Source organism: Anser anser (genome assembly GCF_964211835.1).
Source record: "Anser anser genome assembly, chromosome: 19".
In the NCBI taxonomy this organism is placed as follows: domain Eukaryota; kingdom Metazoa; phylum Chordata; class Aves; order Anseriformes; family Anatidae; genus Anser; species Anser anser.
In genome coordinates this window covers 6,118,140-6,132,515 of record NC_139740.1, presented here as the reverse complement: position 1 = coordinate 6,132,515, position 14,376 = coordinate 6,118,140, and the positions used below count along the sequence as shown (strand labels likewise).

The 14,376-nt window shown below is 37.3% G+C and overlaps 1 protein-coding gene across 1 annotated transcript in view; it reads left to right on the top strand.

The window, feature by feature from the left end:
* Positions 1–14,376, top strand: part of TBCD (tubulin folding cofactor D) — a 126,963-nt gene that overhangs the window by 4,118 nt on the left and 108,469 nt on the right. Inside the window, exons 5-8 of the mRNA XM_083805757.1 lie at positions 921–1,022; positions 2,186–2,332; positions 3,133–3,188; positions 7,007–7,139. Of these exons, the coding sequence (XP_083661883.1) occupies positions 921–1,022; positions 2,186–2,332; positions 3,133–3,188; positions 7,007–7,139 (438 nt within the window). The remainder of the gene's footprint in view (positions 1–920; positions 1,023–2,185; positions 2,333–3,132; positions 3,189–7,006; positions 7,140–14,376) is intronic.

The following is a 14,376-nucleotide window of genomic DNA, read 5'->3' as shown; positions in this document are numbered from 1 at the left end:
AAAAAAAAAATCGGCTTTTGAGATATTGAGTGGACAGACTCAAGAGGTAGGCCTGTGCAAACCTCATGAGGTTCAACAAGGCCTAGCGCAAGGTCCTGCATCTGGGCTGGGGCAATGCCAAGCACAAATGCAGGCTGGGCAGAGAATGGATCGAGAGCAGCCCTGAGGAGAAGGACCTGGGGGTGTTGGTTGATGTGAGCCGGCAATGTGCACTTGCAGCCCAGAAGGCCAACTGTGACCTGGGCTGCAGCAAATGCAGCGTGGGCAGCAGGGTGAGGGAGGGGATTGTCCCCCCTCTGCTCTGCTCTCATCAGATCCCACCTGGAGCCCTGCATTCAGCTCTGGGGTTCCCAGCACAAGAAGGACACAGAAGTATTAAAAGGAGTCCAGAGGAGGGCCACAAAGATGATCAAGGGGCTGGAGTACCTCTCCTATGAAGACAGGCTGAGAAAGTTGGGGTTGTTCAGCCTGGAGAAGAGAAGGCTCCGGGGAGACCTCGCAGTGGCCTTCCAGTACCAAAAGGGGGCTGCAGGAAAGCTGGGGAGGGACTCCGTGTCAGGAGCTGTAGCGACAGGACAAGGAGGAATAGATTTAAACTAAAAGAGGAGAGATTTAGATTAGATAAAAGGAGGAAGTTCCTTGCTCAGAGGGTGGTGAGGCCCTGGAACAGGTTGCCCAGAGCAGCTGTGCCTGCCCCATCCCTGGCAGTGTTCAAGGCCAGGCTGGATGGGGCTTTGGGCAACCTGGCCTGGTGGGAGGTGTCCCTGGCCACGACAGGGGGTTTGGAATTAGATGAGCTTTAAGTTTCCTTCCAACCCAACTCATTCTATGATATATTAACTCCTCAAAGAGTCTTTTCTTTTTCCTCAATACTTGGTGTTGACAGATGGCTTACTAAATTTTGAAACTTCATATTACAGGTGAGAGGATACAAACGTTTCCTCCGATTGTTTCCTCATGAAGTTGGTGATTTACAGCCTGTTTTGGATATGCTTGTGGACCAGAATCCAAAAGACTGCGAGGTGAGAACCTGCTGTACTTCCTCTTTAATTTTTATGTCTCCTACAGAAAAAGTCGAAGAACAATGTAGAAAATGATCCTGCAAAAAATAGCATGTAAAGCTACAATATAACCTGCTCAGTGTTAATTGAACAGCTAGAATTAACGTGAAAGTCACACATTTCTTTAGGTACCCTCCTGATTTAAAGAGTTCTTTAGCTGGGAGCAAGAATTTTGATTTAAACAGTATTTAAGCAAATAATTTTTAAGCATGGATTGAGATACTGTAGATCATATTGTTATATTTTTTGAATGAAGAAAGAAAGGATTCCAAAAACTTTTTTAAGATAGATTAATTTTAAGAGAGATCATCATCTATTAAAGGTAACAAAAATCATGGATATGAAGACTAATTCTGCTCAAAATTCAAATAATTTTTAATAAATTTATTGCAGCAACATTTCTGTTGGTGTTGATATAGTTGTACAGCTTTTATTTTTTAAAGACCAATTGCCATAAAACTAAGGTAATCTATTTTTTGTACAACTGTTCAAAGCTTAAGGATTTTGCAGGTAAAGGACTTGATTTATGAAATATCTATTTTTATTCTGAAACCGTACTGTAGAAGCTCTTTAGAAGTTGCTTCTTGTCTGTCTCTCAGAACACCTAAAGTTTTTTCAATAAGACCATGATAGGAATACATAAGAAATTAGGAAGAACATATTTCTCTCTCGGTCTTTTTCTGTTGTTGCACTTTGTCTAAGAACATACATTTTCTTTCTCTCCTTTCCCTTTCTCCATATGGGGAGTCACTTTCCCTACTAATTTAGAGTGTTTTTTTATTTGTTTGCATTTATTTTTTTTCTGCCTGACTGGACTGGAGGCACAAATGGACTGAGGGAAGGAGAAAACAGGAAAATAGAAAAATGCAGTTTTTCTTTGGAAAAGAAAGAACTATCTCTAAACTTCAGATTCAGGGGGGAGGGTCCATTGACTTGACTAGAATTTTCCAATTTGAGATGTCTTGTAGTTCTGTCTCCTTTGGTGTTTCAGAACATCGAGGTTCAAAGTTTTCATCTTCTTAGTGCAGAAGTTCCTTGGAGGAGATAGTTTTGTTCTCCAGGCACCTTGCTGGAATGCAGTCCAGAAAACAGAGTGCATATTTTGTTTCACTCTTCTTTTCCAGACTTGGGAAACTCGTTACATGCTTTTATTATGGCTCTCCATGATATGCTTGATTCCTTTTGATCTGGCCCGGTTTGATGGTAATACTGTTTCTGAAGAAGGGCACGCTCGCATGCCAACAATGGATCGCATACTTAAAGTAGCAAAAGTAAGTATAATATGTCACGTGATATCCTCAGACCTATTACATTTTTCTTAGGCTTAATATTTCAATATGTAGCAAATTCTGATCTTTTCAAAACATTATTTAATCCTGTATTTTCTCTGTCTACTCTGTAGAGAATTTCTCCATAGTTGAAGAATCTTTAGTATGTTATTTAATTACTTAGTATCTGGTTAGACAGTTTATTACTTCAGGGAGAAAGAATCATCAATCTTATTTTATGATGATCTGCTCTGAATGTATGCCTTTGGCTGCGGTAAGAGCTTTTAGAGTTTAAAAATACTAGCTAGAGTTTCTGAAAGTCTTTAAATATTTATATAGGAATTTAGTATTTGTCAGGATGAGTAACGAAGCTATGACTGCGGGAAGAATTTTCAACAAAGATAATGAAATTTCACTTGGCATAAACTTAAAGTGGCTAACGTGTCATCCCTTTAAGATAAAAATAATCAGCCCCCTTCCCACAAATAACTGAACAGCTTATGCTTATCCTTTTGACACTTGCAGCACTTAAGTGGTTTAACACTTGTAGAAATGTAGTAACACAAATAGGACGGTACTTTAAGGTTAGGGTAAAGGTAAACTTGCTTTGAAAGACATTAGATGCGAGATTGTCTCAGATATGGTTTGTTAAATGGATTATATGTTTTTTACTATCTTAAACTCAGTATAATGTTGTAATTGTAAATATTAAATAGTGTATTCACGTACAAAGTTGTTACACAGTTGTATTATTAAGTCTGCGTGTTTGAATTCTTTTACAGTTAGTTCTGTTTTACTTCTAGTGTTACTTGGTTGTCAGCGATAAGGCTCGAGATGCAGCTGCTGTACTGGTTTCAAAGTAAGTCTCTTTTTTGATTTTTGGCGGAAAGGAAAAAGCTAGCTCCCATTTCCTGTGTCATTTTTTACCCTGACATATTACTAACGACAGTGTTGGGAGTACTGGAAGTTGTCAACTATATGTGGGGTGTTAAACTTGATTGAATCATGCCCAATAGCCTGTTTATTATATTTCTTCTGTTAGTTGGAAGAACAGGCATACACTACAAGTGATACTTAAAGTTCTTTACTGGTAGAATACTCTTCAAACTGGTTTCTAGGGACTGGTTTGTACTAAAGGGTTTTAAAAAGAGGAAGTTACCCCTGTGTTGCTGCTCATTTTTTGCAGTATGTTGCATAGAAAATAGACAAATCTAGTATTAACATAATGACAAATCTAGTATTAACGTAATGTCTCCTGGAGGTACTTGTTACATAAAAGGAAATAGTAATGCTAGGTTCTTTTCTTAATGTACCTCCTCTTAATTTTCTGGACCAGACAAAGGTACTGTTGTTTTTGTAGGTTTATTGTCAAATAGTTCTTCAAATTAAATGGATTTAGGATAATGGAACTTTGTAAACCGTATTGTTTTACAAAGGTTGGTGTTAGGTACCAAACTAGTTGTGAAAGAGGTGCAGTTCTTATGATATCTTTTGTGTCACTTCAGTAATAGGGTTTTTTTATAAATTTGAAATAATGAAGTTCTCTTTTCTTTCTGTCCTAGTGTGTTAGTGGAGGTTGGTTTCACTTACTATACGTATGAAAATAAATTATAAAGAATGCAAACTGTGCCAGCGCATACATATCTTTTCCCGATACATATCACATTACATATCTTTATTCTAGTATATTCTAATCGAAGAGAACTTCAGTCTGCTTAGTCTGTCACATAGTTTTTAAAACAAGATAAATGGAGTCTTTACGCTTGCATATGCTCTAAAGTACGCTAGGGGGCTCTGCCAACATAGTTTTGTGGCAGACACAGAGGCTGTGTGGGGTGAACAAGAGGAAAAGATTTACTGGATGTGGGTAGCTAGTCTGAACGATAAAATCAGTTTTAGCGTTTTTCTCTGGATTGAAAGAAGCACAAAATTTACAGGCCTAGTTGTATCAAAATAGTTGTTAAATATAATTTAGTAGAGCAGATTCTGTCTTTTGGGGAAATAGCCGTCGATGTACTTATTTTAAATTTATTCTGAATTTCAGTCACAGGACCCAAAATGCTTCAGAAGCTTGTATTCACTGAGTATAATGCTACACTGGTGAATCTGATGGCAAAACAGACACTTTTTGTTTTGCGTCAGGCAGAAAATTCATGAAGGAGTTGGGACTAGAATATAGTTCTCCGGTGATGAGTCTTGTACTTTTATGATTTATTCTGAAGAGGAAAATTTAAGTGAATGCATGCGTCATTAGAATAGTCTTTAATAAATAATCTTGTTTATTGCGTACTTATTTCCATGTGACAGAATGTGGGTTTGCCTGCTTATCTTAATTGTTTTTTGCAGTCATTTTGGAAGTGATGATTGGAAGTTGCTTTTCTAGGATTTCTATGTATCAGTATTGGTAATCTGCCTTGTCACAAGGCATGCAAATTTTGACATGCAGTGAATTATTCTTAAGGCTGCATATATGCCTGAATATGCCCTTTTACCATCTTCACTTCCTAAAAAAAAAAAAAAAATAAATCCCCAAACCAACCAAATGTGGTTGGCTTTTTTAAGGTATATTCTGTATTTGCAAGCCTTCTCAAGTAGGGACAGTGAATTTAAAATACTCTGTCATCACTTGAGATTATTTGAATTTACATGCCAGGGTATCTGTAAAAATAAATGACTGCTGGAACAATCTGTATAGTAATGTGATTGATTCCAGCATTACATTCAGAAAAACTTTGCCTAAACAGGCAGTGCTTAACCCTGGATTTCAGAAGGATTTCATAAGTTCCTTTCATCCCGATGCAGAATACTATGCAGGCATGTTGTTAGCAGTTGTATGGTTTTTCTCACATCCATTTTATTGGCTGAATTAATTTTTATTAAAAGCATATGCTCATAACAAATGAGGTGATAGAATACATTAAGGAATATTAAGAATATATTCTAGTGCTAGCTGGATCAAGGTGTGTAAGACTAATGGAAGCAAAATTACTATTTAGTGTAGCTGTAATTAGTTTACTATGAAAACACCATTTTAAAAATAGCCTAATGATTAAAATATTTCATGAGGAATTAGGAGACCTGGGTTCAATGCCTTTTGGCCTTGGTGTACTTGAATTCACTGCTTTCACATCCCAAAGCAGTTCTGTAATGAGCAGGGCATAGATATTCTGAGGTAACTGTTTCATCTTCTTGAAGTTAGACTGTTAGGGAGGCAGGAATGCAAGAGTCCTGGGGAGATAAAATAGAGAAGTTTAACTGCGTAACCTGCTGAGTAGGAAACGCCTTATAGAGAGACAGAGGAGAGGAGGGGGAAGCCTGGATTCTTGTTCCTGCATGAAGGTGCATGCATTTTAGGTGAAATTCAGAAACATCAGGATCCAAGACTTTGCATTTTTCAAAGTCATTCCCTTTTCTTAGGGCAGAGAAGCTGGGGTTTGTTCCAAGAGTTTTCTGTCTGCTCAGTGACCTGGCTGCAGTAGGAGGAGATGAGGCTTATCTTTGTCTTGCTTCTAGTCTGGAGGTTAGGGCACTCCTTAGAGTAATTAAGATTTAAACTCTTTTGGGCTGAGAAAGGGTCTAGGAACCAGTTCATCTACTTTACAGGTTACTTCTGTTACCTGTGCTATTGTGGAGAAGGATTTGTCCTTGGTGCTCTATTATAAAACAAAAAACAACCCCCCTCAACTAACTCCTCCTCTAAATCCTCATTGTTTTTTGCTGAACACAATAGATCCAGCCTTTGAAGCCAATTCAAGTGATCACATGTGCTCAGTGTTTCCTGTGTTCTCTGTATTTAATATTCCCTGTTAGTTGGCTCTTGATGCAGTTCCCCATTTAATTTGCAGATGTATAAAGTAACCAGATGTAAGCTCCGTACACATTCTACTTTAAGCACTGTGAGTTCTACAGTCAGGGCTTTCCCATGTACCTTTCCTCTGATTGCACTGAGGAGAAAGTTTCTTAATTAGTCTGAATCTCTGCTGGACTAGGAACCTAGTTTTTACAAGACTAAATGCAGGGACTGAAGTAGATGTCCTAACTGTGGCTTAGCTGGCACTGACGAAGATGGAGTTTATAGGTTTAGGGAAGTAGTTTAACCACGATAAACCTCTTCGGTCCTCTGTAAGAATGGTAAAAATGCATCTCTTGACCCATCCAGTATGTTAAATATTAGGTGTTTAACCTTAACAAATACCTGAACAAACAAATACAGCGCTGATGATTACTCTTACGGGCCTGGAACAGGATCTGGCTGATAACAAGTGCTGTATGGACCCATTGCTGAGTTACGCTGGTCTTCTAGCTGTTCTTGGTGAGAATAGTAGAGAATCTTTGTATTATTTCAGCTTTTCACTAATTGTAATGGAAATTATTTTTATGTTGTAACTGTAGAAAGTTGTTTGTTTTTGCAATTAAGCTGGGAATCTTTAGAATTCTAGCTTACAGGTTGGTATGTTTATAAGTGAAAATTGTGTCAGAGCCTTGCTCAGAAACAGAAGGACTAAACTTAGGAAGATTTGTAATGTTCTCTCCTCTGCAATTTAGGAAAATCCTTATTGTAGAATTGTCTTCAGGAATTGCAACCGGTTTGGGTAGCAGGAAAAAAAATAATTTCTTTGACAGTTGTGAAGATAGTAACTGCAGTGTTTTGTTTTTGTTCTTTTTTTTCTGTGACAGATTTATTGTTCGCCCTGATGTCAGGCAAAAAAGGATGGCAGATTTTCTGGACTGGACTCTTTCAATGTTATCTAAATCCTCCTTTCAGACTATGGAGGGGACTGTTGTTATGAATGGCATGCTGCAGGCTCTGGTAAATATCATTTTTCTTCTAAAAGATAGATGATTATATTTATATATATATTTTTTCCAATGTAATACTGTTGTGGTAGACCTTTAATAGAAAATGTACAGAGAAATTCCTGTTGATTAAAAATGGTAAGATAATATAAAGCCAGAATTTCCTCCACAACAGTTCTGAAGTTACAACTTCACATGTATGTCTTTTTTCTCTGAGTAGTGTTTTCATCAACAAATGAAAGGGAAGTTGCCAGTACAGATACTGATAAATAACTCTCAAAAATGTATCTGATTGTATATTAATAGTCATTTCATAACTCAAATTTTGTTTGGCTTTGTACCAAACCTGTGGAAAAAAAATGAAATAATTGGAACTACACAAAATGAAGAAGTTGGGCTTTTAATGTAGCAGTGGCCCCTCCCAGGCTTTTCAGAAATGGTAGACAAAATGCAAATGATTCATGAAAGTTTTAGCCATTCTGATAAATTTAAATGTTTATTCTCAAGAGTTTTGATAAGACATACTAAAATTACTAGACTGTGTAGTTGAGTAGGCTGAAAAAAATATACTCTTTCTTTTAATTTTGCTGGTTAATATGAGGAAGTTCTTCGTTTAGTGCTCTTTATAAGAGTGAAATCCTCAGTTCAGGTTTTAAAAGTAATACACTATGTAGTTGTACAATCATAGGGCAGCCCAGGTAGGGGAAGAAAACTTGAATGCCTGAACTAGTGCTATATGATAACACTCCTCTTGTACATTGTAAGAATATCTTTCTATAACAGATTTCTTGCAGTTTTATACTGTTAAAGTGTTCGTGCGTATTTTGAATTGCTTGCATTAACAGTTCTGGTATCTGTTCCAATTGTGATGTCCAAACACTTGACTGGAGTAGGGGAATTTGTGTGTGGAGTTGTTTCTTCTTTGCTTTGTTGTTAACAAAGTTGAGATAGCACACGCAAAGTCAGATGGCATGCACTTGGGTAGCCTTTGTCCAGGTTTAAGGATTTGCTGGTATTTGTTTGAGTTTCTATAATTTGCATAAATTTGCAGCTCTTTTTAAATAATTGCTCTGAGGACTTGTATGCAATACTTTACTAAACATCAAAGCAAAGTTCTGGAACAAGTGTGTGTGTGCTGGTGTGGTTTTCTTTTTTTTTTATATATATACATATTTTATTTTTTTCCTGTTGCAGCTCTTCCAAATCAGAAGATAGGAGAAATGATCTATATTTAGAATGACTTAGGACTTGCTGCTTAAGCAAGAGGAAGCATTATTTGTATGCATTGCAGTCTGTTTCAAAAGACAGGGTGATGTTTCATCATTTTATTGTCAGATCTGGAAAGGGAGACTGTTTGCCATTGTAGGTGCATGATGAGACCTGTAGGATGTATAATACATTAGTGTTTTGTCATAATTCTTTTGACTTTGGCTTTGGCTCTATCCACCTGTTCATTAGTGCATACTAAGCGAAACAGGTGAATACTTAACAAGTCGAATCGAAACTAGAATGTGATACAATATACCTGGAAGCAGAAGCCTGCCTTCTTGCATTTGTATGATTTTTTTTCCTCCTATACATTGTGGAATGGGAGAAAATATTTATCAAGCCAGTTTCATTTGTATCCTACAGCTCATAACTCTTGTTCTAGTTGGTAGCCATGAACAAGCTGAATTTTTAAAGCCTTTTTCTTGCATTTAGTCTTGAAATATTAATTTCAGTTACTGCAATATAAGCACAAATTATATCGTTAGGAAATAAAGGTTTTCAGAAAGATACATAATGTAGGTATATGTACAGAGGCATGCTTAAGTGGAGTAGGAAATATTTATTTCAAGAGTTTAATATAACACTTAGAACAATAGCATGTAGTTAAACCAAAAATATTAGCTGAAGGTAAAAGCAGTATTCAAAAGAAGTAAACCTTTTCCTTTAAACATACAAGATTTCAGCAGTCTCTACAGAAACAAAGCAATAATTGCTAACTGCGTAAAGCAAAATGCATCTGCAGGAGACAACTAAAACTTGTCTCACCCAGCTTCAGAATTCTTTGCCCTTGAATTCCTCCAGCAACTTGTTACTTTAAGAGTCAAACTGCAGTTACCTTGTATTTGTGTCTGAACAAGCAGGAGAAAAAAGACAATTTTTCAGTTCCCAGTCAGTACTGCAAGGCAGGTTTCGGGGAGGTAACGCTGCTTGGCCACGGTGGGTGAAACAAGTCTCCCCCTGCCACCCAGGATCAGTTTGGAGCTTCCCCTGACAGTGTGGATTTCAGCGGGATTATGATATTAGGCTGTTTATGGTCTGCATTGCTGTGAGATTGGCATGGCAAAAGTGTTTTCAAGTGACATTAAACCCTTGCATTTCAATGAACTGAAACTGCAACTTAGGTACGCAGTGAGTAGTTCTGTGTTGCTGCACTTTGATCTGCCTCTTCGTGGCCTTAAGTCTCGGTGATTAGGTATGCTACTGTTTAATCTAACTCAGCATTATGTGTAGAACAAGTACTACTGTTTCGTGATTCCTGTTGAAACACGCAGCCTGCATTACACATTTTAATTCCACTGATGCTTTTTTCTTTTTTTCTTTACACCTGTCGTCAGTAATATATCATTTCACAACAGGTGTGCACTAGCAGGAATCTTTGCTTGCTGTGCTTCAGATTCAGTTTTTAAAACTGCTTAAACTGCTTTCTTTTGTGGAAACTAAAATCTCAGCGTTGAATTAAATTCATTTTTGTGTTTGGACACTATGTATGTGTAGGTAATGTGAAGGATTATAAATGTTGGATTAACATGAAATTGCTACTTTTTTATAACAATTGTTTACTTGAAGGAAACATCTAACCTGTTTCAAGAATCTGCATTTTAAATTCTCTTGGTCTGGAGGTTTGCTTTTAAACCTGCCATTATATCAAACAGCTTTTTAGTTATTGCTGCAGGGTGTAGCACTCCCAGTTCTTGCGTGACAGAGATGTCATCATGTTGAGGTAGCCTTGGGCATTGAAACTTATTAAACCTTATTTGTTTTATAAGTGATTCAGTATACAAGTGTGAGTAATAATTAAAAAAAATAAAACGCCCTACACAGTGATCTGATGAAACTCGAGAGTCTTAAGAACAGGGCATTTCCCTGAGCTGTCTCTAATGCAAAGGTTATTTAGCAATAGCTGCATGCTTATGTAAATTTTGCTCCAGGGAAGAAAGAACTCTCCAACTCTATTCTTTCAGACCCAGAGGCACAAAAATAGAATATTTCCAAATAGAATGTTTCCCAAGTCTCTATTTTTTTGGCATTCTTAAAGAATTAGCGATGCTAGGATTGTCCATTGGCGTTATTTTTTAAAAAGATGTTATTGCTTGATGGTTTGGTGGTAAAGGTGCCCAAAAAGCAAAGCTGATACAAGGAGAAGAAAAAAAAATCCTTTCCTATGCAAGGGCACTGACCTCTTTTTGGTAATACTGCATCTCTTCTCTTTCTGAACGGTACAGAGTATTCCAACGTGGCCTTGTCTGATTCCTCTATGTTTGTTTTTTTTTTTTGTTCTCACCAGAAGTACTGAGGTTAGTTCAAGGTTCAGAGTTTCTGTTGGCATTAGACTGATTTTTTTCTTCCTTTTAGAATATAGTGTTGTGTAAAGCTGCTAATATTATTTTAAGTATTTGAAATCTATTTTGGCAGTCTTGTTAAGATGGAAGTCCTGATGTATTAGTCTGAATTTTTCAGGCTTTCAATTGACAAATCACTAAGATCATATGAGAACTTAACTCCTTCTGCCAACTATTTAACTGTGCTGTGTATCAAAGCTTGTCAGAGTAATTACCATGATCGATACCCTGACACATACTATTTCTAGTTGTGTTGAAGACGTATAAAGAACAAGGGCTTTAACTCATCTCTTTCACCATTTGTTGCACTTATAGTGCATTCCATACTCTCCACTTTCAAGCAAATTTATTATTCTGACAGCACGTCCTCCCTCACCTTGTTTACCTCCCCACATCTAGCCTGGAGGCAGGAATGAGTGATAGCTTTCCCTCGACCTGGATGCTGTACGACTACTAGGGGGTGCTCCAGAGTAATGAAAGATACCATTTTCTTCTCTTCCCGCAGAGGCTGAAATTATCCTCCCAGTCCTTGCCTTGGTTGGTTACAACCAGAGGGTAGGTTCAGACCTGTGACTCCTGCTCGGCAGGAAGATAGACTTGCTGCCAAGCAGTCAGGCCACCCTTAATGGTGATTTGTATAGCTTGGGGAACATGTCCCGGAGATGATCCTGATTGATATATCTCATAGAGGTCGGGCCTAAAGTGGGTTATGTAGACAATTGGAAGGTGTGGTGTATTTCTTCTATGATTACTAAGAAACTGGGTTTTGTTTTCCTTGCACCATGCTATTTCTAAAGCAAAACCAGACTTGACAGTCGTCATTGCTTGCACACCACTGATTTTCTCTAATTTGTAGGTGGCTTAATTATTTATAAGAGAGGGAGTCACATACTTTTCAACAGTTCAGCAGGTTGGGTGAGTTGGTGTATGCTCTGTGTCCTCATTAAAGCGGAGGGACCAGGGTGTAACTCCAATTGCCTGGATACTCCAACAGACAGGCTCCTTACTTTCAGTATTATTACTTGCTGACACTAAAATGTCTATATGGGTGGCAAACCAAGCTTATTAATTATTTTGTTTGTATCAGATTTTTCTGAAATGGTGTGCCTCGGATGTTTTTCTTCCTTCAAGGCAGGAAGTTTAAGCTAAATACTGCAATGCTGGTTTGTCCTTTTTTCCTTATTTATTTTTTGTTTGTTTGCTTGCAGTGGTGCATCATGCACTTTGCTTTTTAGTATATCCTCGGTATGCTCTAGTGTTGCAGGATTTTTCTGAGACAGTACCTTTGCTTTATGTACATGAATGTTGGTAGCACATTCCTAGAAAAATACACACATCTTTTATTTTAGAGGCCAATACCAGGTAAAGCGCTCTTCTATTTCCCCAGAGGAGTTACCAATGAAGCTTGAAAGTTTGACGAATGTTGGGCTTGTGAATGTTTTTACATGCTCTGATTCACAAAGAAGTCATGAAAACTTCTTGTCTTGATATTTCAAAAAAAAAGGGGGGAGGGAGGGAGAAGCAGAAGCTGGATTTATAGCTTTCTTGACTATCTGAAGAGTAGTGCTCAGCAGTATGGTTATTACCTACTTTTATAAGAATTGCTTTTCGCTAAAAATGTCCATTAGATTTTCTTTGAGAGAAAGAAGTACTTAATGTGTCACTTGCTGAAACACCAGTAATCTGGTAGAAGGTTATGTTCCACCTGCAGTGTACATTAGTTGGTGCAAACAAAACTTTTTCCATTTCAGATGTACCTCTTTTTCAGCTGTATTTATTCCAAAATCAATAGGTAACATTTTATTTATCAAAAACCATGTAAATATTAAGTCCCCATTTTTAAAGTTTATGAACTTGTAACACACTAGCTACAGTGTTATTTGGTTAATTCGTACTTCTCCTAAAAACGTGCATCAATGAAATAAAACCCCTTAATCCATATTTGAGAGTAAGGGAGAACATTTGAATCAGGTAATAAACTAAACTAAAGATGGGAATAAACCGCTATAATTTATATAGCTGAAAATTTCCTATATTAGAATCTGCATATTTTTCATACTTTATAAGGAAAAAGGTTCATATGGTACGTAAAGAGAGTGTATTCTTAATGGAAGTTAACATTATGTGTAACTTTCTCAAGTTATACAATGCTCTTCCCTGAGATTTTCTTGCGTTGACCTGTCTAAATCTTGTCAGAGTTCTTGTGATGGGTTAAACTCTTGCTACTGAATGACTGAAGAGAGGTTGAGGTTCAAGGTGTGGAGCCTGATTTGTTTTCTGAAAAAAATAAGTTACCCAGCTAGCTTGTAGTATAAATCTCAATTGAATTACAGCTGTTGCTATAATGATTTTAACATCTGAAAGTACGTTATAACGTATCGCTGTATTTGTGAGTAGATATTCCGTGTTGAAAATCAAATATGAAAATAGTTTGTTATTTAAGTATATAATGAAACTGTTGTAGGAAAAAAACGTGTGTTTCACTTGTTCAGTAAATCTTGTTCAAAAATCTTGTTCAGTAAATTCTCTTGTTCAGTAAATTTCACTTGTTCAGTAAATTCACAGAGAAATGTGTGAAACGGAGTTTGTTGAGTTCGCTCTTCTAAATTGACGAGTGAGGCTGGTTTCTTAGTTGTCTTTAGAAAAACATTAAAAATAAGTCTTCTACAATATGTGAAGAGTTTTCTTATTTCCTGCTTTTCTGTTGGTTAATTTCTTCCCTCATCTTGCTTTGAGGCGAAACACCTTCTGGTTATGTTTTTCCCAAGGAGTCAGAACTGAATTCAAAGTTGGCCTTGAGGACGTGAAAACTCAGGAAGAAACTTGCAGAAAGGTGTTAGAATTAAGGAACTACATAAGAGTGAAGATGAGAGCATGTTCTGAGGCTACTATTCCATCTCTGCAGGAACTCCTTGACAGTTTGCCGAGAAGTGTGGGGCTAGAGCTCCAAATGTACTTGTCCAGGAGCGTTCCCAAGGCTATATTACAAAGCCGTTTCTCTCAATTTTCTGTACTATAGGAGTTATACTATGTTTTGATGGAATATGTGTTAACACAGTCCTAATAAATTTGAGGCAGTCCATGCACACTTTAAAACAGTATTTGCTCTTACCTGGGCTTGTGTGCAGAGAGGAGAAGTACTTGGGAAGACGAGGTGCTGCAGAAATGCTGCAGTGTCTCCTGGCATCCACTGCCAACTGGCTAACATTGGGAAGAAGCCATCTGTTCTGAACACAGGCACAAAGTGATGAAGAAATGAGCTTATGCACACTTCTGCAAAGAGAGAGAAAAATTGGAGAGGCCAATTTTTAGGTTTGTTAATACTCTAGATTTGTAGGTTTGCTACAGAACCTACAGTGGTTCTGTAGCATTTCTGCTTTGTAAGTGTACTTTTTATAGGATGCCTTACAATTGTCTGGTTACTTCAGGAAAACATTAAAAATCTCGAATAATTCAAGATACATTGTCAAGTTCCACTATGTAGCTTGTAGTAAAGCCGATCAGAAGTGCTAATTTAGGATTCTAAAATGTAATTTAGTTACAAAACAAAACAGAATGGGTACATAGCCTAAAGGTGTTTTTATTGCTTTTGTTGCTCTTAACCACACCTGCAGTACAGGAGGCATGTGTATTTGGCATGTG